We start from the raw sequence: 24,819 nt of genomic DNA on the forward strand, positions 1-24,819 counted from the left end.
GCTGCGCCACCCAGGGATCCCCAGTCATGACTATTTTAAGAATAATTCTATTGTGGGCTTCTCATGAATTGGACACTATTCATTTTTTCCTAAAATGAATTCATTAAAACCCCGTTTGCAAACCACACATCCTTGCCCCTCCTGTGTCTGTTGTCTCTCACCTTCACACCTACCTTTCTGATCTATGGCTAGAAAGATCTTTCTGATCTTTGCACATCACATTTTGTTTTTTTACCAACTAGAGGCAGACTGGAAGGCTAGGGAGGAAAAAAAGAAGCCAGGCCTCCCCACTGTCTGCTTCCCATTGAAGAGTAAAACCCCAGCAACAGCTCTCTGCCTTAACATTATGGTTCAATGCAGCAGCAGTGAGGCCTGGTTGCATTTCCCATGCTCCTAGAATTAGCCTTCTCTTAATTGTTGAGAGATTCCACACTCAAAAGGCGGGCCTCCCTCACATGCACAGCCTGGGGACCCAGTTCTACTGGCACCTTCAACCTTCTAAATTCTGTTAATAACTCTTCCATTTGTCCCCCAGGCCCTAAGGGTGGTATCTACTCCCTTGTTTTTTTTTTTTGTTTTTTTTTAAAGATTTTATTTGTTTATGAGGGACACAGAGAGAGAGAGGCAGAGGCAGAAGCGGGCTCCCTGCAGGGAGCCTGATGAATGACTCAATTCCGAGGTTCCGGGATCATGACCTGAGCTGAAGGCAGACACCCAACCACTGAGCCACCCAGACACCTCTGGTATCTACTTCCTGCAGTTACTACCTTGGTGAGACATTTTTCCCCCTTCCCCAACACCTGCTTAATGTACTTATTATTTCTGTTAAACTGGTGAGTGGTTTCTCTCTCTTGACAGGTGTTACTTCTGAAAATCTTGGATCAAGGAGACGAGTAACCTCATTTATTACTAATAGAAGACTCACACATGCTGCCTCTGAAAAATTTGTTGCTTGGCTATGCTTGTGTCTTGTTTTGGTATATTTATCAGAATCTGCTGAATAATCTGCTTGCTGAATCTGTTTGCATGAATGGTTAAGATACCCTTAGCTGTTCCTTTGAGTTAGTTCTCAGCAGCAAATTACCTTGTGAACATGTTTACTTATGAATACCTATTGCATTTTGATGGCACCAGAAGATGGTGAGTTTGTGCCTAGGGAAGTAAGGCAGTTTCTGAAGTCCAGGGATGTAGCCTTGGGTTGGTGTTCATTAGTGGACCTACCAGTTTTCTGAGGACTTTTCAAGTTCATTTTTCATGGTAATATCAAATGTTAATAAATACTCTGGATTAATGAGAGCAATTGCCCTCAGTACTTTATATATTTCTGTTTGTGTTGGTACCAAGTAAGCCACCCAAAGGGACAATGTTTAACTTTTAATATAGACTTTCTATATTAAATGTGTACACTTGATCTGAGTGATCTCCAATTTGGGATTTACTAGTATAAATTATTATTTAGAGAAATGCCTGCATTTATGTTTTTGAAGTGGTAAATGTTTTCCAAGCTCAAGAGTACTAATGGGCAATAAAGCAGTGGGATTTTTCTGCTTTGTATGGATGGCACCTCCTCTGTTTAGTAAATTAAAATCCTAAACGAAGTGAGGTTATACAACAGTACTGTAAAAGATGCTTAATAACAGAGTAATGCCTTGTAATCTAATCAGGGACAAATACTTTTCTAACAAACAATTTGGCAGAGGGGAAACATAAGTCTTTTTTTTTTTTTTTTTAAATTTCATTTATCTATTCATAGAGATGCAGAGACACAGGCAGAGGGAGAAGCAGGCTCCATGCAGAGAGCCTGACCTGGGACTCGATCCAGGGTCTCCAGATCATGCCGTGGGCTGCAGGCGGCGCTAAACCGCTGCACCACCAGGGCTGCCCAAGTCTTGGGTTTTTAGATGCTTGGTGTTCATTGGTGGGCCTACCTTGTTAAGTTCCTTCCTCAAGTTATGCCAGCTGAGGTCAGTGGTATTCTAATTCTCTCCCCCATGCTTGCTTTCAGAGATGTAGTGTGGGCTTTCTAAGTTCTAGGTTTCTGGGTTGCAACTTGAAATGGTAAGCAATTTGTAGAAGAAAACATCATACGCACAGAAGTCTGAGCAGTTACAAAAGGCCCAGAGAAAATAAATGTCTAGGTAAATCAGATTATTGTGAATAGGAAAAATCAATACTACCCTTTTTTAGGCACTTGAATTAATGATGGTAAACAAAGACAAAATCCTATCTGCATCCTTTCCTAAATTCAAAATTTGAGACCAGAGAACTTTTGCTAATTTTAAAAGGCATTTAACAAGCCTGGATCCATAATGATGTGGTAAAGTTTATTATTAGATGTAAAGAAAGCACTTGGAATTTAATATTTAACATGCAGCTAGTATTAAAACACAAAAAGCCTATTAGTTGAATTCTAACTGGGGGGAGGGGGATTATTTTTAAAAGCTTTCTGAACATGCAACGGTTAAAATTGCTAAATTAACACTAGTGACTTTTCTTTCCTTTTTTTAAGTAAGCTCCATACCCAACATGGGGCTCGAGCTCACGACCCCGAGGTCGAGTCACATGCTCTACCAACTGAGCCAGTTGGGTGCCCCACTTGTGACTTTTCTTTAAGAGAAGATATTAGACTACTAATAGTTTGCAACTAACTGGACACCTTATATACAGAGTTGTCTAATAACCTAAAACTTCAAACCAACTGAGAGGTTGTGCATGAGTTCTACCTTCTGAACCCACTGTTTGGTGCCTTTCAACAGCCAGACAGACCCCCAAGCTTAAACACCTCTGAAAACACAAGATTATTTTGGATGCTGGAAGAAAAGAAAGCTTAGATTATTAATTATTTCTGTAATCAGGAACCTACTGTAGTACCCTTAGAATAATGAGATGTGATTAAATATATTAGATGCAATTTTTCACAAATGAAACATACCTCTTCCTTCTGAAACTGAAAACTGATGTAGGGACATAGTGATTTGACTCAGAGCCCATTTGTATTCCTCAGTTATGTAAGACCACCCATTGGTAAAGATACACCTAAAAGCCTCTCTGAGGGATTTCCCAGTGAGACTTGGGTTGGTGCCATGGTCTTGGCAACTAGTGTCCCTGAAGCACTTCATCAGTCTGGATGATAAGCTGTCAACACCTAAGCAAACAAGCCTTTTGGTTAGTAGTAGGAAGGCAGACAAGCATCAAGAAATCTTTAATTCTGATTGGGCCTATTTCACTGGTTTATTTTTTTAAAGTGTTTTTTTTTTAAGATTTTATTTATTTATTCATAGAGATGCAGAGAGAGAGAGAGAGAGGCAGAGACACAGGCAGAGGGAGAAGCAGGCTCCATGCAGAGAGCCTGACGTGGGACTCGATCCAGGGTCTCCAGATCACGCCCTGGGCTGCAGGCGGCGCTAAACCGCTGCGCCACCGGGGCTCCCTATTTCACTGGTTTAAAAAAAAAAAAAAAACACATGTTCTAGACTGAATGCTAGGCAGTGGTACCTACAATGCTTTTGGTAACTCTTCATAAAATTCTTACTACAGGACACAAGCTTTGAATTAGCATGGTTGAGCATTGTTCGGCATTATTGCCAATTTTGCTTCCTCACTGATGATATGGGCTACATTTTCTGACTTCTTAGAGGTCTCTGTCATTGAATGTCCTTGAACGTTTACACTGTGAGAACCCAGATTAATTCACTGTTGGCACAATTCACTGAGGCAATGAACTGGCATGTAGTAGTTACTTTTAAACAGATTTATAGGTTTGAGAAAGCACTTCCAAAAGAACACTGAAGCCAAGGGTGCTGGGAAGAGTATTTAATGACATAGATGGAGTCCAAATGTAGCCGAATGCACAATGAGTTTTATTGAAAATAGCAGTGGTTGAATAAACTGTCCTCCACTTGGGGGACCTTCATTAGCCTTTCTTCCTGGTAATAAGGTCCTGTCCTCCACTAACAAACTGAAGAAGTTAATTCCATAAATCAGTTACAAAACAGGAACAATTTTTTTTCTTGCCATAACACCTGTTTAACCAATGTTAGTTTTAAGAACAGCTGCCACTAAGAGAAAAATGGGGGGAAAATTACCAAAAAAAAAAAAAAAAGAGAGAAACGAAAAAACCCAAACCAGAAACATCTTCCTGCCTTCTTGATTGAAACGATATGCAGATTTTTAAATATATATACTCATCTTCTTGTTAAATAATAGCCATAGTAATTGAAATTTTTGTAAAGTCATGTAAATAACATTACTGTGGAAATCAGGCAGTTTGTATTTAGCATTGCTGCTGTGGCCATTTTCTGGGTGAACCCTGTTCATTCTGACAAATGTTGAAATGACGTTTTCTTTTAAAATTGGAAGAGGCACAGTCACATAAGGAGGCTGCAAATATTCCTTGCACCTTCCCACTAAGGCTTTCAAAGAATTTTGCAAACTCAGTAAAATTCAAGCATCTGAAGTCTAAAATAAAAATTAAAAAAAAACCTCCAAATCTGTTTATCCTTATGGGTTTTCTATTGTTTGCTTCAGAAGTTATCTTGTGACTTACGAGCCAATACATTAAGTCTGTGATGTCCACTATCACGAGGAACTGGAGACTCAGTAAACACAGAAAGGCACTGCCTGACCTCGCAACTCCCATACTCAACCTTTTGTCACACCACTAAAGAAGACGAAATGAATTGCAATTTCGTTCTTTCCTCTCCTCAGCATAACGCGGAAATTCGTTATGAATTTCTACTTGATAAAGGCCGAGGCTTCCCCGCCCAACCCCCGCACCTGCCCCCTCGCGACACCCCCTGCCACAGCCACGCGGGCGAGGCGCGGAGACCAGCGGCCTCTGACCCGACCGGCCGCAAGGTGGCAGCACCGCCTCGCAGGCCCAACCGCACTCCCTCCGGCCCGGGGTGTGATCCACATCTCTCCAGCTCTTCCCTCTAAGGGTCCACGGCACATCGTGCACGGAAGCCTTTAGAATTAACCTCTAAGTAGACAGGCGCCCAGGTTTTAAACATACATATTACTTAATAACTGACTCATGGTAGTGAAGACCTCGGACGCCGGCCTTCTCGCCCCGGGAGGCGAGGGTGCCAGGCACATGCGCACTCCGCCGCACCCCACCTCCAGTTTCCGAGCGAGCCTCCCCGCCGCGCTGCGCGCTTCCCCACGTCACGGGACGGCCCCCTCCGGGCCACCTGCCGGCACGTCCCACCGAAGACCGGTTCCATGCCATGTAATCAAAGCCGATGGTGAAACCGTAAGCCGTTACCCTGCTCGTGATCACATCGAGACTTTCTCTACTTCACTCTTCCTTGTGGACCAGGAGTACTAGGTTGGCTCTGTATTCCCTCAAATCTCTTTTAAAAATATTTTTCAATTTTAAGTATCCCCCGCCTTGAAATGGTTTCCTCCACCAGCCGGGCCGGTGCGGCCGGAACCATTCCTCACTTCTGGTGGGGGGAGGCGCGGAAGTCGGGCGGCGGAAGAGGCAGGCGGCGGGAAGCGGCTTCAGGTTTTCCGCGAGCTCAGAGCCGCCTGGCTCGCGCGGTTTTCTCGGGTGTGCGGGCTGGGCTTGGGCCCGCTCGCTTGGCGGTGCAGAGGCGCGTTCAGCCAGCCCGTGCCCCCCCGCGGGGTGCGCGGATGGTACGGCCCGGCCAAGTCACGCGCCTCGGGCTGGGCGCCGCCGCCGCCGCCGCCGCCGCCGCCGCCGCCGCCGCCCCGGGTGAGTGGGGAGGTGGCCGGACCGAGCCTCCTGAGGGCAGGTGCGGGGCCTCGCGAGCGCAGGCGGGCGTCCCGGCGGGCTCCAGGAGCGCAGGGCGAGTCCTGTCAGGTGCGCCGCGGCCCGAGCGCCGCTCCGGCCCCGAGGCTCTCCTCGCCCGCGGGGGTCGGACGGAGTCCGTGCGGAGCCAGTCCCGGAGCGGCCGGCCGGCTCGTGCCGCCGTTGGAACCCGGGCTGGCGGGCTGCTTCGTGGAGGTCGAAGGGAGCCTGGTTCGGGGGGAGGGCTCGGGGAGGGGCGGGCGGCGGGCGGCGGGGGGCGAGGACCGGCCGGGAACGTGCCGGGGCCGAGGGCGCCCGGGTTGGCGGTGCGGCGCCCCCGGAGCGGCTGTGCGGAGCCGCTGACGGGGTGGGCGGCAGATTCCCGGACCGTAAAGGGCCGAGGACCGTGAGCTCGGTTCCGACCCGGCCGGCGTCGCTGATGGGTTCTCCTCGAGTGTTGCCCGGGGCCCGCGCGTCCGGCCGTGCCCCCGCTGCCCGGGGGAGGGTGCGTGTGCGGGTGTCGCCTCTCCCAGGCCGCCGTCCTCGGGAGGGGTAGGCCTACCTCAGCGCCCTCCAAGGCGGCTGGAAGACGCTTTCCTCTCCGGGTTGCTGGATATCGCTGGGCGCAGCCTTGTCACCTGGAATCCTTATTTACCCAAGGGTAGGCTCGCTGCGGATCGAGGCCCAGGTGAGCCTCAGCAGCCATGGGAGGAGGCACCCGGCACCCGCGGCGTCCACCGGGGTGGCTGTAGGGGCTCCTGTCACAGCGGAGAAAGCGCTGGAGGCCTTGGAGATTGAGGAACAGCACGTGGCTGTGTTTGCCCTGGTAGTGTCACCCGCGGGAACTTGGTAAACAGAAATCCAGGTGAAGGTGGAAATAGTAGAGCCACCAAGGTGTTGAACGGGTTTGAGCTGGAAGTAATTCCCTGTGGAACGTTCCACCTTGGACTTGCTGGGGTCCAGCTGCTGACTGAATGAGACTCCCCAGTGGAAGACTAGGTAAAGAAGCTGCAGGGGACCCTGCTGCTCCTTATTAGTTAAGAACCATTATGATGCTGTGTTTATTTTCAAGGTGGTTTTTGAGCCTCTGTGGTCCTATGAGAAGACCCCAGGAAGTGGAAATGAAATAGACCCAGGGCCATGGAAAGGGCCCTACTTTTTTGAGTTATTTGGATTCTTTCTTTGAGTTGAAGAGACTAGGGGAGGGGGACAGATTTCTGCTTCTTCCTTGGGTTCTGGAAAGCTCGTTGAGAACTGTTAGGTATATTCAAGCCAGTTTAGTTTCTTCGGTAAACATCTGGTTCAGATTGGAATTGGGGGTAAATAGAAAACTGACTACTTGGGACACCTGGGTTGGCTCAGCAGTTTGGTGCCTGCCTTCCGCCCAGGGCGTGTGATCCTGGAGACTCGGGATTGAGTCCCACATCGGGCTCCCTGCATGGAGCCTGCTTCTCCCTCTGCCTGTGTCTCTGCTTCTCTCTCTCTGTCGCTCATGAATAAATAGTCTTAAAAAAAAAAAGAAAAACTGACTTCCTGCCACTCAGAATTCTGATTCCACGTGTAGTGGTTAACCTGAGAGCTGGGGTTGGCCTTTGTGTCTCAGCTTTAGGTGATTCTCAGGATAGGAAGATACTTGACATCACCTGTCAGGTAAAGGCTGGAGACAGGTTTTCTTTCTGGATTTTCTGGAGCTAAGTGGTATCTCCTTGTCTTCTGCTGGCTGTCTGGGGCTCTTGTACTCCTGATCAGGACTGCTTTTTAAAAAAACCAAAACAAAACTACTAGTAAGAGTCTCCCATGTTGACCAGGGATGCTGGGAAGTAGCTTGGCAACGTCACCTCTGGTGTCTCCTTCCCATTGGAGGAGGAGAGAAACTTGTAGGCCTAGGATCTGAAGGATTTCATAGGCATGGTGTGGGTGCTGCCAAGGCAGTCCCCTTGTAACCAAGAATAGGAGGGATGAGAACCTTGTATTTGTAAATGTTTTGTATTTTTAAAAGACGTAAGTATATTTATATTTAGAGAAGTCCTTTATGAAATACGGTGTAGGCGTGCAAAAGTTCAGCTCAAAGTTTGGCTGCAATGTCAACTTGCTGTCAGCCACTGCTCAAAAGGCAAAAAGCCTACTAAGCCATTTAGAACCATGGGAATCTCTGGCTCTTTTTTTGTGATGTTCTCATTTTAAGTTGGCAGTAAGCTGCTTGATTGTTGCGTGTGTATCACCAAGTGCATTGCTTTTATGATCTGCTTAAATTTTTTTTTCCTTATCTAGAAAACTTCAAGCCTTAGAGCTGCAGTATGGCCACCGCTGCCCTGCCCGACTCATTTGGAAATGGCCTTGCCTGCTCTTGTCTAGGTGGAATGGTGCACGCGTGATTTTGCTGAATATAACGGTTAGTATGGATGCTCTACAAACTGGGTGAGCCTTAGCCAAGTGCTGCTTTCTTGCAGATATTTTGCTGGAAGGAACCTTATTTCTCTTTTATTCCTCTTAAAGGAAGATGTAGTCTCTTTCTCCAGGGTTAATGCCTCTGCCTTTATGTCTTAGTGCTTCTTCCTGTGGGATTCTTACTCCATTGATGGTCGCTTCACCCCCCTCTTCCATAATAGATTCTTTTTTTTTTTTTTTTTTTTAAGATTTTATTTATTCATGAGAGACACAGAGAAAGAGGTAGAGACACAGGCAGAGGGAGAAGCAGGCTTCCTGCAAGTAGCCTGATGGCAGAGTGGATCCCAGGACTCCGGGATCACTCCTTGGGCTGAAGGCAGATGCTCAATTGCTGAGCCACCCAGCCACCAATCTGTCCCCCATAATAGATTCTTAAAGCATCATTTTCTTTGATCTCACCAGAGCGAGCCTGATGGAACCTCTCTTTAAATTTGGCTTATTGTGGTCTCATGACACTAGGCTTTCAGACTCTGGTTCTCCCCCATGCTTATGCTCTTGAACCTCTCCTGGCCCTAGATATCCTCAGTGAGCTCTCTGCTTTCTGTGGCAACAACTGCTCTCTCTCCATGGGCAGCTCCTGAATCCACTCATCTATCCAGTACTTTAATGTGGTGCCTCCTGTGTGTGTCAGGAACTGTTGTAGATAAGACAGGCTCACTCCCTGCTCCCGCCTCCACCTTGGGAAACATTCATTTGTGGGAAACACAAACAATGCAGCTTCCCGGAGACCTAAAATAAAGCGGAAGAGGGGAGAGAGTGATGTAGTAGAAGGGAGTGGATGTTGTGGGGGCTGGTTTGGGAGGCCTCTCAGTAGGGACATGCAAGGAAGAAGGTGAGTCAGGCAAAGGTCTGTGGAGTGTCTTGGACTTTCACCCTCTGCCCAGCCCTCTCTGTTACTACGGTCCAGAATCTCCATGGAACTCTCAGGGTTTTCCAGCTAAATATCCTGCTGTCTCTTGAACTCTGTCTCCTCTCCTGCTGTACCCCTCTCCCCAGGAACATCCTGTGCCCCAGATCTCCCTACTTGCCAGGCACCTGCAAATCCCCATCTGATCCCCATGCCTGATCAGCCCAGCTTACTTGTGTTTTGTGTTGGCCTCTGCCATTCCCACTGTCACTCAAGCTCTAACCTGTGCCTCAGGTACAAGAACGAGAGCAGTAGTAGTTGTGTCAGCTAAGAGGTTGCGTGCAAGATGCCAGGTGGGTGGCAGAGTTAGTGAGCAGGCTGGAGAAGGGAGGCTGCTGCGGAGGATGCCGTGACGGACAGACCACAGGGGTTTTGAGGATGCCATCACCCAGGACTTGCTCCCCACACCCCACATATGTGTTTGCACTGGGTTCAGCTTCCTGGGCAGATGCCTCTAACTGGTCAAGCCTTGGTCATGCCCATGGAGGAGGATGAGGACAGAGGCTTTGGCTGCATAATAGGGGAGGGGATCCCCAAAAGAGGAGGTTTGGATCCTAACCCCTGTCCGCTACTCAAATTTACCATATTTTTCATCAAAACCTATCAAAGAATTTCCAGTCTGAAGAAAATTCAGGCCTTCACTGTGGCCTAGAAGGGTCCCTAAAATCCACCTCCTTCTAGTCTTCTGCCGTCATTCCCCAGCTCTGTAGAGCCCTAGTCATGCCCCCCCATACCCCTGGCCTTTCCTCCCATCAGCTCTCACTCAGGGAGCCCCTGATGTCCCAAACCACATGGCACCTCCTCCAGTGAGTCTCTGCCCTGGACCTGCTGTCCTCTTCCCGAGGCTGTCACCACAAGAGAGCAAGCAGTGTGTCGTATGTCCCTCCCCTCCTCGAGGGTAAGCTCCACGAGGGCAGCATCATGTCACCCAGCATGGCAGCTGTTGATAGAATATACAAGTCTCTTCTCCAGACCCCTATGGCATTGATTGGTGTCACATTTGCCATATTGTCACCCGCACATGTGTTCTCTATGCTGTCTGCCTCTCAGCCCCGTCACAACCCTAACTGAAGGATTTTCTGTGGGGTCCTTGAATCACGTTCTCTCTTCTCCATTGTAACTCCTGATTGGCAGGGACTGTGTTTTGTCTGCTGAGTTTCTGCTACAGCTGATGCGGTGCTGGCTGGCTGAACTGCGTTGCTGGCCAGAAAGCCTATTGATGACACCTTCCCAGTTCCTGTGCTCTAGAGCAGCCTCCAGGTTCTCTGGTGTGAACATAGGCTGCCTGGCTGATGGTGTCTCCTCTCATCCGCCCCCTGCAGGCCCTCTGCTGTCTCCAGGACACCATGAATGCCATCGTTGCTCTCTGTCACTTCTGTGAGCTCCACGGCCCCCGCACTCTCTTTTGCACAGAAGTTCTGCACGCCCCGCTTCCGCAAGGGGCTGGGAATGGGGACAGCCCTGGCCAGGGCGAACAGGCCGAGGAGGAGGAAGGTGGCATTCAGATGAGCAGTCGGATCCGCGCTCACAGTCCAGCTGAAGGGGCCAGTGCAGAGTCCAGCAGCCCGGGGCCCAAAAAGTCAGACATGTGCGAGGCAAGTGCTCTGGGAGTGTTGGAGATGTTTTTTCCTTGTCAGGAACTTGTGCTTATGCTGAGTATTTGACCTGGAGGGTGGGCAGGAGACCCTGTGGGACTCAGCAGTGGCTGTGATCTCACAGAAAAGTGGGAGCTTCAGGTGATGGGTACAGGCCATTCTTGTGGGCCCTGTGCAGTGTGTTCACTTCTTTTTATGTCCGTCCAGTTCTTTCCTTTCATCCCAGCTGTCGTTTTATCGGCCGACCCTGTGCCAGCAGACACCTGACACCAGTTGACATTTGCTTTTCAGCCCTCCCCTCTGTATGCTCGTGTCTGCACACAGGCCCATCCTTGGCTCCACTTGCCTCAGCCCAGTATCTTGGGAAGTTTCCTCCTCATGGGGTCTTGCTTTTACTCTTGGTGTCATTTATGAGCTCTAGGGAATGAGGTTTAAGTTCCCTTAGCAAGTTGCTGCTTTATATGACAGACCTGGGTCGAGATCTGAAATCAGGAGTGGTATTAGACCTGCCGCTACAGGGTGGACAGGAATCCAGCTGCATTAGTTTGGTTCCACTGAGAAGCTGACAGCATGCACGAGATTGATCTTTTCATTGCTGGAAACACCTGTGAGGAAGCAGAAGGTGGGGAAAAGCATTGCCACCATGAACAAATCTGACAGCTGTGAAGGAGAGGAAGGAAGGAAAGGGTGCTAGAAAAGAGAGTCATTGAGCTGGAATTGCCATGGGAAGGGTCCTGCATCTCCCACAGAGGGGCTTGCCTCTGTACATTCTTGTGCAGTCTGGGTGGGGATAGCGTCTGGGACCTGACCTCAGTGCCGACGTGGTGGTGGCTCTAGAGGGGCAGCAGCCAGGACCACCAGTCCCTTCCACTCCATAGCACTGGCTCTGAGCTCGTGTTGTCAGGGTACCACAGCAGCGTGGAAGTCTGGCAGCCTCCTGGGGCCCCTGCTGAGTGGTTGTGTCAGGACCAAGGACAGAGGCTAGCCCCTTATTCTATGTGGGCCTCTTTGCACCCCTGACCTGCTTCTGTAAAATGAGGATTCTCAGTGTAATTATCTCCTAGGGTTCAGTGGATTAAATGAGGTGTATGCAGAGCTCTTCAGAATACCTGCCACATAAGTGCTCAGAAGATTAGATCTCTTATTTATACTCTGATGATCTTTGTGATCTCTGTGTTCTGGTTTTCCTATTCAGGACACGTTAAAATCTTCACATGGGTATAACTCTAGATGCCAGTTATCTTTATTTGAAAATAGACTTGAGTTTTCTCATTCAGATGTACATAAGAAAGTTTGTTGCCTGCTTCCTCACTAATTGGTTTTCTTCTCTTTCTCGGGGGCAGGGCTGCCGGTCCCTTGCTGCAGGGCATCCCGGGTATATCAGCCATGATAAAGAGACCTCGATTAAATACGTCAGTCACCAGCACCCCAACCACCCCCAGCTCTTCAGCATTGTCCGCCAGGCCTGTGTGCGGAGTCTGAGCTGTGAGGTGAGCACTGTGACTCTGGGGGGTACTCTGTGGGAATATCACAGATACTCCAAGGTGCCCTGAACAGGTTCAGTACTGGTTACAGAAAGGAAGACAGGTCATTGCTTCTGGGAAGAGGATAGGTGGATCAGTGAGCAGGGAGCAGCTGCAGTTCTTTAAAGCTCCAAAATACGTTGAGTTGGACTGCAGTGTTCTAAATGGTTTCTAGCTTATCATTTCAAGCACCAAACTTAATCTATTCCTTTTTTTAAAAAAGACTTATTGATTTATTTATTCATGAGAGAGACAGAGAGAGAGAGGCAGAGACCAAGACAGAGGGAGAAATACACTCCTCACAGGGAGCCCGACGTAGGACTGGATCCCCAGACCAGGATCATGCCCTGAGCCGAAGGCAGATGCTCAACCGTTGAGCCACCCAGGCATCCCTGTTATCTGTTTATTCTTGATGAATGTATTCCTAAGACATTAAACATTTCTAGGTTATGTGGCTTACTCTATCAAATACCACCTTTTTTTTTTTTTTTTTTTCCAAATACCGCCTTTTTTATTGTCTCAATCATCAATACAAGCCTTAGTGGTCACTGTGTGCTCTCAGAACCTCTTGAAGGTTGAATCAGTTTGTTCCTAAACTACCTGGCTCCTATTGTTGAGTTCAAGTCTTAACCCTTATGGTTTTTGGTTTTTTACTTTTTTTTTGAAAAAAAAAATGTTTATTAGTATTTGTGCGTGCATGTGCACATGCACATGCTCGCGTATGAGCGGGAAGGGAGAGAGAGAGAAAAATCTCCGCAGACTGAGAGATATCTAATGGGGGTCAGAGCACAGTTGGTTTTATCATCTCTAGGTCTTACAGCCCACATAGAGCCTGACTTTGGGATTGATCTCAAGACCCTGAGATCATAACCTGAGCTGAAACCAACAGTTGGATGCTCAACTGACTGACCAGCGTAGGTGCTCCTTAGCTCTCATAACTTTATCTGTCATAAAGAATTCATAATCCAGTTATAAAACTTCCATTCTCCATGCCCACTTGATCTGACTGAGGCCCCATCTCAGTTTTCACTTATGGTTGCAGTGTGCCTACCTTCAGCTGTTTTGATTTCCTACTGCTAATCTGCTAGAAGCAGGTGATCATGCCTAGTTGAATTCTGTGTAAAGTAAGAGTGAATGTGTTACAAGGGGGACCTAACTTCTTGGCTGTAAATAAAGTATACACATTTTATTGTTTGGACTCTACAGTGATTATTTTGACCTTCTCCAGTATATTCCAGATGAGTGATGTTGGCAGATTTGAGTCTGGAATAGATATAATATTTGGACAGGAGTTATTTATGGTTCAGGGTAGAAAAAAGTCATGAACCTACTTTACTCATCCTTGCAATGTATGATTACAGATGTTTTCTTTTCTTTTTTTTTTTTTTTTTAAGATTTTATTTATTTATGAAAGATGGAGAGAGGCAGAGACACAAGCAGAGGGAGAAGCAGGCTCCATCCAGGGAGGCTGATGCGAGACTCAGTCCTGGGTCTCCAAGATCACACCCTTGGCCAAAGGCAGACGCTCAACTGCTGAGCCACCCAAACATCCCGGATGTTTTCTTTTAAAGTCTAGTCCCAGGAGCAGAAGAAAGCAGTTTTCCTCTCATCCCCACCTTTCTCCCTATTCCTATAACTAATGCGGGTTAATTAGTACAGAAAGGTAAGTGGGAGGAGGATTTGATTGTGCACAGAACTGTCTCCTGCAATGGCTGTGGATTTTCACAGGTCTGCCCTGGTCGTGAAGGCCCTATCTTCTTTGGGGATGAGCAGCACGGTTTTGTGTTCAGCCACACTTTCTTCATCAAAGACAGCCTGGCCAGGGGCTTCCAGCGCTGGTACAGCATCATTGCCATCATGATGGACCGAATTTATCTCATCAACTCCTGGCCCTTCCTGCTTGGGAAGATTCGAGGGATCATTGATGAACTTCAGGGCAAGGCACTCAAGGTGACCCCACATAAAGGGAAAATGGGTGGCAGTGGGGGAGGAACTTTGCACTGATGGGGATCAGAGCACAGCTGGTTTTTATCATCTCTAGGTCCTGCAGCTGTTGCTCACTCCGAATCATGGTCTTCTGACTGTAGAGTCAGTCCTGCTTGCTTTACTGGGCTCTCTTGAGTACATTGTCCAGTTTTCCTTCAATTCTGGCTGCTTGATTGTGGTCACATGCCCTGGTTTCTCCCCAGTGTCTGTGCTTCCTCTGACCTTCATTTGGAACCTGTCCACAAATCGTATTGTAGACTCATCAATACTATAGACTTTTAGCTCTTGTAGTATTGTTTCTCAGAATAGGCCATTGTGCTGAACAGCCCTCAAACCTCAGAGGCATAAAGCCCCATAGTTTTGGGGGTTGCTTCCTTTGTTTTATTTAGGGGTTGGGAGGAGAAGTTTTCTTCTTTTTTGTTTTGAGAGAGCAGGTTGAGAGCAGAGGGACAGGGGGAGAGAATCTCAAGCAGCCTCCACACCAAGTGTGGGCCCTAATGCAGGGCTTGATCCCATGATCCTGAGATCATGACCTGAGCCAAAATCAAGAGCCTGGCACTCAATCAACTGAGCCACCCAGGTGTCCGACAGGTTTTTTGTTTTTTTTTTTTATTGTAGTTGTTGATGTTCTGTGTCCATGCAGGAAATGGGAGGGATATACTTGCTGCAGTCAGCCGAGCAGGTGGAACAGCAGCCATATTGGAAGATTGCTCATTTCTCCGCAAGAGGGCATAGATGGTGCTGGAGGGCCTTGTTTCTCTCTCACCTCATTGCCAGAATTCAGCACATGTCCCACCCACACGAGGTCACTCAGTGAAAACCTCCATGTGTCCAGAATAGGAAGGGGGAGGGGGGGACTGGAAATATGTGGAGAACAGCACTAATGATCACGCAGGCATGTATGCGACCTGAGTACCCAACAAGTGCTTGATGAGTTGGTTGTGGGAGCGGAAGTGGGTACAGGGGAAATTCATAACCGATTCCTCTTCCTTAGATAGCTTTTTGTCAAGCTGTGAGGCAAAAACCATTGGGAATGATGAGACTGGCAGCACTTTCTGCACCCTATATCAGAACAGCAGAATGAGACAGTCTTCAGGAATAGGATCCAGGAAGTTGGCTGTGAATGAGCTGGCTTTGGACTCCTTGGCGGGTTTTGTTTCATTAAAAGGTCACCCCTTCCTTTCATGTTTTAGGTATTTGAGGCAGAGCAATTTGGTTGCCCACAGCGTGCCCAGAGAATGAACACGGCCTTCACACCATTCCTGCACCAACGCAATGGGAACGCAGCTCGTTCACTGACCTCCTTGACAAGCGATGACAACTTGTGGGCATGCCTTCATACCTCCTTTGCTTGGTAACGAGATTTTTCAGTCTTCTAGCCATTGAGAGTAGACATGGTATACTGGTTAGATTATGCATGAATCTGGGGAGGACAGTTGTTGGGTGAGTTCCCCTAGGGAGCTCTGTGCTGTGTACTTGTTGGCAGGCGCTGACCTGCATCTCCCTGTTTTCTAGGCTTCTTCCCTTGGGCACATGGAAAAAGGACTTAGGTGGCACTCACATCCCCATATGCTTTTTTTTTTTTTTTAAAGATTTTATTTATTTATTCATGATAGTTACACAGAGAGAGACAGAGAGGCAGAGACACAGGCAGAGGGAGAAGCAGGCTCCATGCAGGGAGCCCGATGTGGGATTCGATCCCAGGTCTCCAGGATCGCGCCCCGGGCCAAAGGCAGGCACCAAACCGCTGCGCCACCCAGGGATCCCACATCCCCATATGCTTAAGATGCCCCTACACCAGAGCATTGACCTCTCTTTCTGTCTATAGCAACAAACCTTTATCTCACACAGGTCTGTGGGTCAGGAATTTGAGAGTGCCCGGACTGGACAGCTCTGGCTGATTCTCAGGAGTTCATCAGTTGGGGCTACAGTGGTCCCTGGCCATTTGGTGCAGGCTTTTGGAAGCACTTCTGGCACAGGCTGTCTAATAAGAGTGTGGTGGCACTCAGGCCTCCCTGGTCAGGAAGAAAGGATGATCTCTGTCTTTTTAAAATCACCGCGGTCTGGCCACAGATTGTTTCTGTTCTTTCCATTGCAACATAGACCAAGATGGACCTTTCCCAAAGATGCCCTCAAATCCTCACCCTTGTGCAACGGTGGCTTCCAAGTCTGGGGCCTCATCATCTAAGGTGTGGAAGAGGTGCCTTGAACAAAGATCTTTGCGAGTAGCTCTGAGGGCTTGAGAACTAAGGAGAGAGTATCTGTCTCCTGTGCTCAATGTAAAATCATTTAGAGATTTTCAAAGAGATCCAAACTAGAATAAATAGTACAATCAACTGTACACTCTCGTTTTCCAGCTGTAGTATTGTCAACATTTTCCTGCTTTATCTCTCCCCTCCCTTCTTTCTGGAATATGTATTTTTTAGATTATATTTATTCGTTCATGAGAGACACAGAGAGAGACAGAGACATAGGCAGGGGAGAAGCAGGCTCCCTGCAGGAAGCCCAGTGCAGGACTCAATCCTAGGACCCCAGGATCATACCCTGAGCCAAAGGCAGACGCTCAACCGCTGAGCCACCCAGGCATCCCTGGAATATTTTTTTAAAGCAAATCTTAGTTGTATCATTTCAAACACAAAATCATCCAACAAAATCGACCCATTGCTTAGCATCATCTAGCCCGATACATGTTCAGTTTTCTTGTATGGCCTCAGGACTGTTTTTTGAAATGGGGATCAGATCACCACTATAGACTGTACACATTGTTCTCTTAGTCCAAAGCAGTTTCTCCTGCGCCTCTGCCATGGATTTTCCCATGCCTTTTGTCGGAGGACCTGGGTCATTTGTCCTGCAGAATTCTTCTTTTGGGTTTGGTTGATTGTGACTTTGTGATGTGTGCAACGCAATCTTTTGTACCCATATTTTCTGTAAGCTACTAGTGAGATCAAAAGGCTTGATTGGCTTCAGGTTCCACTTTTTTTCTGGCAAGAACACTTCACAGATGGCGCTTTGTTCTGCAGGCTCCTGAAAGCATGTGGCAGCCGGCTGACTGAGAAACTCCTAGAGGGTGCACCCACAGAGGACACATTGGTCCAGATGGAGAAGCTCGCGGGTGAGCAGGGAGTGCTTGTGCTGGAAGCCTGTGCTGGCAGTCGCTGTTGGGGGCCATCTCACAACCACCTAGCCCTCCATCCTGATTTAAGGGGACCCTAGGAGGAATAACCCAGGAGGAGCATCTGCAAGAGCTCAACCTGTAGTCTTTTTTTTTTACTGTGTTTTTACTGTGGTTTCCTGTTTCCCTTTCCTTGACAGTCACATGAAGGAGTTTACCATCCTGGGCAGTCTGGGAAAGTGCTATTTAGCACGGTGAGGCTGTGGAGAAGATACGTGAAAGGTTTTCTTGTCTCTGTCTTATGATCCCCAGGTGCCTGCCCTCTGTAGACACTTGAATAATAAAATGTTAAGCTTCAGTTGGACCCAGAGTTTCCATCAGGGTAAGGCTTCTCAAGCCTTACTAATGTATGGGGACTCCTTCCCAGGTTTTTGATCAGAAATCTACGTCTAGGGCTTAGGGTCCTGTGTGTTTGAAGTAACTTCGTGAGGGATTCTGCTGTGGTGTGTACCAGCCAAGGAACCTCTGGTCTCAATCCAGAGACGAGGAAAGCACATATGCTTTTCGTTTGGAGATGATGTGATTCTTAGTGACCTACGACAGCAGCCCCAGCTTTGGGGTTGGGTAAACCAGACTTGCAGTGTATGTTGTGTGTGATGTGTTACTGGTAACATTTGACATGGTTCAGGTTGCAAATGGCCTTCTTAATAAATTGGAGCTGTTTCAAGGTTATTCCTATAGTCAGGTGACTTTGCACACTTAGATTCCAACATGCTTTCCTAAGTGGGAGAAAAGGAGTAGAATTTCAGCGAGACCAGAGCATGACAAGACCTTGGTAATCCACCTTCATGCCCTCATGCATCAGAACCATTTATTATTGTGATTCAAATTTCTAGATTAGTAAAGATGGCAAGGGTAGTCTGTTGGTGGGAGTATACAGAGAGCCAAGTGGCAGGCACACAGGGCTTTCTGTCATGTCTTAGGCTGTATTTTACTTTGGAACACACACTTTGGATTTGGACAGAACTGACTTCAGATCCTGGCTCCGCTCCTTGTGCATTCTGTATGACCACACAAGACCTCTTCCCTATGGTTCTCATTGGGAACATAGAGGGAAGATGTCCTTATTTGTGATGGTTGTCACAGAGATTAATGGAAGTAACAAATAACTTCCTTATCTGTAAAATATGGTGAAGAGTTCTGACCTCAGGACAGTTGAAAGGATAAAGTGAAATGTATGGAAGCATTGAGAATAGTGCCTGACTGAGGAAGTGTTGAGTGACCAAGCTATCGTCATTCTCATCTTTGCTTGGAATTATCCCACAGCCATGAACACTCATAGTCTTGCAGGTGCCTGCTTCATGATGCAGTGTGAGGCTTTGAGCCAAGTAAATAGACCAGTGGACTGAACCCTTCCTGCTCATCTCAGAGCTCCAGGGGCAACAAGTGATGTAGGTAGCTGGCCGGAACCAGAAATCAGAACACCTTGGGCTGACATGGACACAGTAGCACTGTCGCATCCAGGGAGTGAAGGAATCCAAGGACAGCAGGTTTCATAAATGTCTCTGTTGTCCATCTTGCAGACCTGGAAGAGGAATCAGAAAGCTGGGACAACTCTGAGGCTGAAGAGGAGGAGAAAGCCCCCGTCTTGCCAGAGGGTGCAGAAGGGCAGGAGCTGACCAAGTGCCCGACGGATTCTTCCTTGCTCTCAGACTGTGGAAACTGGCAGCCCCGAAAGTTGTCTGTCTTTAAGTCCCTTCGGCACATGAGGCAGGTAGGCGGCAGAGGGGTAGTCCTGCATTCAGAAGCTCCAGAGAACGGCCCCATGCCCTCCTTCTCATCCAGCACACTTTGTTCTTAGGCCCATCATCTTGAGACCCCATGGGGACTGGTTGGTTAGGAGTGACCAAAAAACCTCCATGGCAGGCTGAAGATAGCTGGGGCCGTCTGGCATAACTTAGTCACAGGAGCACTGTGCTCCCCTTTTAGTGAGGACGTAGGTGTCTTTTTTAAAGAAAGTCCTGCGTGGTTGGCTTCTCATGGTCCTCTCATCATGTCCTGCCAGAACCTTTTAAAGGAATTGAACAGTACTGCAAAGTGGAAATGATGGCTGCCCTTACAGAAAATTGGAAAGAATGTGGATGTCCAGTCATAAGAATTGCATCCAAACAATGGAATGTCCTTAAATACAGAAAGGAAAGCATCCAGTGTATAGTACAGGGTGGTATGTGTGTCTGTACATATGCGTACCAGAGACGACAGAAAAGTCACACAACAGTGTTGACCATGGTTATATTCAGTCAGATGGGAAGAAGAGATCACAGGATTACAAGGGCAGGCCCTTTTTATATTTTCCTGTGATTTTTTTTTTTTTTTTTTTTTGCTATGAGCATGAATTTTAACAAAAGATAGTTATTTCTGTTTTGGAAAATGAAGTAAAGATTGATTTAATGTCAGATGCTCTGTGGGGCTTCTTGATGAGGAAGAATCACCCATGAAAACCACATATTTGGCTAAAATTGTTCTTGTTTGTTGCTTATGTGGATTAAAGTTAGAAGGAATCTTCCAATTTCATGGGAGGTGGGAATATTTTGAAGCTATAGGAATTTTGTAAAAAGGAATATTTCTAACTTCCTTTTTAAAAAAAAAAAAAAGGCCACGTTATAAGCCTGTTATAAGGCTGTTATAAGGTAACAGCCTAAACTCTATAAAAATGCCAGCGTCAGGGGAATTATAAAAGAGAGAGGGACTAATCTAGCATAAAACAGAATAAAGAACTCAGAATAAATGAAACAGGCATGATCCTTAAGTGACTCCTGGGTTGAAAGGATAATAGCTACAAGGGACACCGTTAGAGATTTGGGGCTCTAAACCCAGATACTGGGTCAGTGGACATCCGGGTAGCATTTCTGTGTGTGTTGTGTTTTGGAGCTGTGTAGAAGAGCCCTTATGCTTCCTGGGTGCTAAAGTGTCATGCTGCCTGTCCCTTACTTTGAAATGGTTCGGCAAAATCGCATAGAGAGAGAGTGAATGTTGTAAAAAGCTAACACGTTTTTTGCTTCAAGTTTTTAAAAATAAGATTGAGGAAAAGATCTTAAAGTGTGCAAGGGCTTTGGTATCAGGCTTCGGGTGCATATCCAGAGCCTTGCACCTGCCTCCACCTCACTGTGGGCAAGTCAGCCAGCCCTTCCCTCTCCTGACCCGTCTTCCCTCACTATGTGGAGAACACACAAATAACTTTGGTTGCATAAAAGGGCAGAACACACTGAACTGTATTTTCTAGGTCCTGGGTGCCCCATCTTTTCGTATGTTGGCCTGGCATGTTCTCATGGGCAACCAAGTGATTTGGAAAAGTAGAGATGCAGACCTTGTCCATTCAGCTTTTGAAGTTCTTCGGGTAAGCATATCTTTTCTCTTAAGTCTTTAATAGCAGGATGGTATTTGGCTTAGTGGGTTCTTGTTTTAAATCCTGATTTTAGCTGTGAATGTTAGGATGCAGGGATGGCTCAGTGCAAAGGTTCATGCCTGAATCTGAGGTCTGTGTTTTTTGTCCATTGTTGAAAATGGCAGTCACTGATGGTTATTATTTCCAGTGGAAGGAGCCTGTGCTATCCTAATAGAGTGATAATTAACTACCCCATCTCCAACCCAATATTCCTCAAAGAAGCCATTGGTGTGGTTCACAGCTGTCTTAGAGGCAGGTTTGGGTCATCACATGTCCCTGCACACAGAACATTCCCAATGAGTCCGGTGGGATGTGGGTCTGCTGTGCTGCCTGCACCTCGCGGGTGTAGTGGGTGCCAAGGCCCAGGTCTGGTTCATGATATTTAAGTCCTCAGAAACCTCGTGTATATCTAACATTGGCCTAGGCCTGTGAGAGCACAAATGAATATGACACAATCTCTCAAAGAGCTTATACTCTCTTTGTGGGATGAGGGAAGAGACAAGAATCTGAGAAGTCAAAGCATAATAGGAAGATTAACACCACAAAGAGGTAGCACAAGTCCCGTATGCCTGATAGCCAGGGTAGGAGTGGGGGTCATGCGGGAGAAACCCCAGTGGGGCTGTGTGACCGAGGATGCTTTCTGGGAGGAGAGAGGCTTGGGCCGAGCTGGGGCGGGCACGTGGGGTGTGGGTGATGGAGATCGGCAGGCGCTGTTTCAGCTGGGGATGGTCCTGAGTCACTGTGTCCCCTCTAGACTATGCTGCCAGTGGGCTGTGTACGCATCATCCCTTACAGCAACCAGTACGAGGAGGCCTACCGGTGCAACTTCCTGGGGCTCAGCCCGCACGTGCAGATCCCATCCCACGTGCTGTCCTCAGGTACACACCTCCCCTGGCCCACCCCAGGCACTGTATCTCAGGGCTCAGGAGCAGAACTGCATCTTAGCTGCGGACCTGAAGATGGTGCCTGCTTGGAAACAGGACAACCAGCTTTCCAATGGCTTTGGGCCTCTTTTTCCCTTTACAATGGTTGAGGGATGGACAAGGCAAGCTGAGTGAGGGTGGCTTGCTGGATAGGGTTCTTGGTGGAGGGCAGGGTCTGGTCAGGGATTGGGTGTCAGAGGTTGTCATGTCATTGTGCTGAGTTGGTGATGCCAGCGAAATTCAGGAGGCAACTCTTTTCTTTAATATGCCTTAAATCCAGCCTTGACATTCATTAGTACAGTGGGGCTTGCTGCACTTCGGCAGAGCATCTGGCGTTCAGCAGTCCGGAGCCACCACTCCATTCAGCATCCCAGACTGAGTCCTGAGGCCCTGCGAGGCAGCACTTTTTTTGGAACATAGGCTCTTGGTTTCAAAAATGGGCTTGAAGTTTTTAACCACTACAGACTAACTGTGCAACCTTCAGCCAAACCATTTAGCTTCTTTTAATTTGTTTCTGTCATAAAATGGGACTTAACAGTGGTACCGTCACCGGGCTGCTGGGCATTAAGTGAAGTGAGATATAGAATTCCAGTAGTTACTGGAATATAATACATGAACTAAGGCAAGAGTTAACCCTTAACTCTATTCTTAAATACACTGCAAAGGGTTTCCAACGCCCAAGCATTAGTTGGGAGGCTAGTTTCCGCTCTCTGATCTGACATGACCTGGCGTGGAGGCAGCAGGAGGAAGGCTCCCGAAGGGGGCAGACGCACCCCTCCTGCAGTAGTGCATTTTGTGTTGCTGTAGAATTTGCTGTCATTGTGGAGGCCCATACAGCCCCCCGCCCCAGCCTCCACCCAGCCGGATGCGAGGATGACCAGTCTCTGAGCAAGTACGAATTTGTTGTGACCAGCGGAAGCCCTGTAGCTGCGGACCGAGGTGCGTGCTGCCAGGCCAGCCTGCCTTTTCCCACGGTGAGCGGGAGCAAGAGCACTGCTGCTGCCTCTCGCTCCCCATGCTGACGACCCTGCCCTTGTTCCCAGTTGGCCCCACCATCCTGAATAAGATGGAAGCGGCTTTGACCAACCAGAATCTGTCCGTGGGTGTGGTGGACCAGTGCCTCGTCTGCCTCAAGGAAGAGTGGATGAAGTAAGCACACTCCACCTTGGCCCCTGGAGTCGGCTTCCTCCTGGGGGTGCTGGGCAGCCAGTAGCGATTCTGTTCTGCTGGCGAGAATCAGGAGCTATTTCCAGAAAAAGAAGCCTTGGCCTCCCTGAGAAGGGAAGTCAGGGAGAATAGAGGTTAGGAGCATGTGCTCAAAAAGCATCTGCGCCAGTTAGTCCGAGCTAGTGACCTTGAGCAGTCAGCGCCCCAAGTCCTCACTCTGCTCCTCTGGGAGACGGGGTGACACCTGCCTCCAAGAGAAGCAGTTATTTTTGCTGCTTAATTAACTTTAAAAATCTGAAAGCTAGATAACAGATGTTCCCTTTCTGTTAAGGCTAATTAGTTATTTGATTTCCTTAAGTTCCTCTTAGTAATTTTGGGTCAAATTCAATTAGATGTCCTGATTTCCAATAGTAAAATGAAGCTTAGGAGCAACAAGTTCCTTTATGAATTTAAAGAAAATAGGTTTTACCCCCATTTTGCGGCACCAACCTTATTACCCAGGGTTAGAACCACTGGGCTAGCAAGAGGTCCTGGAGCGTGCAGGTGGGAGCTGCTGCTCTGTGCCGGCACCTATAGACCTTGTGCTGGTCTTGAAGCCATTAGGCCTTGGGACCAAACTGTGGTGTGATTTTACTGTGGCATCTGAGTGTTTTGTTTTTGGTTTTCTTCAGCAAAGTGAAGGTCCTTTTCAAATTCACCAAAGTGGACAGTCGACCCAAAGAGGACACACAGAAGCTCCTGAGTATCCTTGGAGCATCTGAGGAGGACAATGTCAAACTCCTCAAGTTCTGGATGACGGGCCTGAGCAAAACCTACAAGTCACACCTCATGTCCACAGTGCGCAGCCCCACAGCCTCAGAGCCTCGTAATTGACCCTGCCACAGGAATCTGACCCCATGTTTGCCTTCTGAGGAGTGTGGTGATTGCCATCTTCACCACTGAGCTCAGTCTCTGATGGCAGTCATAGATTGCTTGTGTTTCTGAACTGCCAGCATGGAGCTGTGTCCTAGCAAGGAATGGAAACTTGGGGCTGAACTTTGCCCTCTGTGTGGGATCCCGACTTGGTGTAGTTTTCGGCACCATTCCAAAAGCTGTTTGAATTGCTCTGGCCCTGAATGAGGGCAGTGGGAGACTTGGGACAGTGGGTCCCCTGTGTTTGTGTACCCCTGTGAGAGAAGACTAAGAACATGCATCTTATGCCTCTCAAGGATTTAGATCTCAAAATTCATAAGGAAGGTATGTCAGGCCAGTCCCAACTTGGGTATTTTGGCCTCAGTAACAGATCTCTCAAGGTTAATGTTTGAACCTTTCCATTCTGAAATTCAAGACTTTTCCAAGTTTTATATATGATTGCGTGTATGTTTTGCTACAGTTTTGAGTTTTTAGGACATGTGTGATCCATAGTCATTGTTAGTAATCTGGTTTTGAGCTCTGGAAATGGCTTTTGGCATGGGACGGATGTTTTCTCATCTTTAAGCCTTCTGGGATTCATGTTCTGGAACCCTGTGACTACAAAGTCTTCTAGCCATGCTCTCCTTTGGTGGTTTTGACATTTCCCTATAGCTCGAGGACAGGCCCCTGACCGTTTTTTACACAAAGATGATACTTTGCTGAAATGTCAGATGGAACCATTTGACTTGCCTAATCTACTAGATGTGGCATTGAGAAACCTACCATAGTTTTATTCCATATTACTTTGCCCTTTATTGCTTCTTAAACATTTAGATTTGGCTACAGGTAACAATTTTCAGAGTATGGTGATTTAAGATAGTTTCATCATCCCAGTGTGCACTTTTAATAAGGATTTTATTATTTGGATGGCTTGGATTTTCCAGCAATTTTGCTGATTTTGTTTATAGTTTTTTGTGTTTGCTTAATTTATATTTAACATGGAGACTAAGTTTGTATGAGTAGGTATCTATCATGCAAGAACTTGAAACATAATAAAGATATATTTT

General features: G+C 47.6%; 1 protein-coding gene across 1 annotated transcript; it reads left to right on the plus strand.

Annotated features, from left to right (window-relative positions):
• Positions 1-5,703: 5,703 nt before the first annotated feature.
• FLCN (folliculin) lies at positions 5,704-24,819 on the plus strand. The gene is given in 13 exon segments (NM_001127611.1): positions 5,704-5,719; positions 8,027-8,147; positions 10,433-10,705; positions 12,049-12,195; positions 13,957-14,178; positions 15,408-15,568; positions 17,235-17,326; positions 18,910-19,100; positions 20,610-20,723; positions 21,526-21,649; positions 22,502-22,633; positions 22,738-22,843; positions 23,533-24,819. Coding segments are annotated over 11 exon segments (1,740 nt in total). The 5' UTR covers positions 5,704-5,719; positions 8,027-8,147; positions 10,433-10,456; the 3' UTR covers positions 23,735-24,819.

The sequence above is a fragment of the Canis lupus genome, chromosome 5 (assembly GCF_011100685.1).
Source record: "Canis lupus familiaris isolate Mischka breed German Shepherd chromosome 5, alternate assembly UU_Cfam_GSD_1.0, whole genome shotgun sequence".
In the NCBI taxonomy this organism is placed as follows: Eukaryota; Metazoa; Chordata; class Mammalia; order Carnivora; family Canidae; genus Canis; species Canis lupus.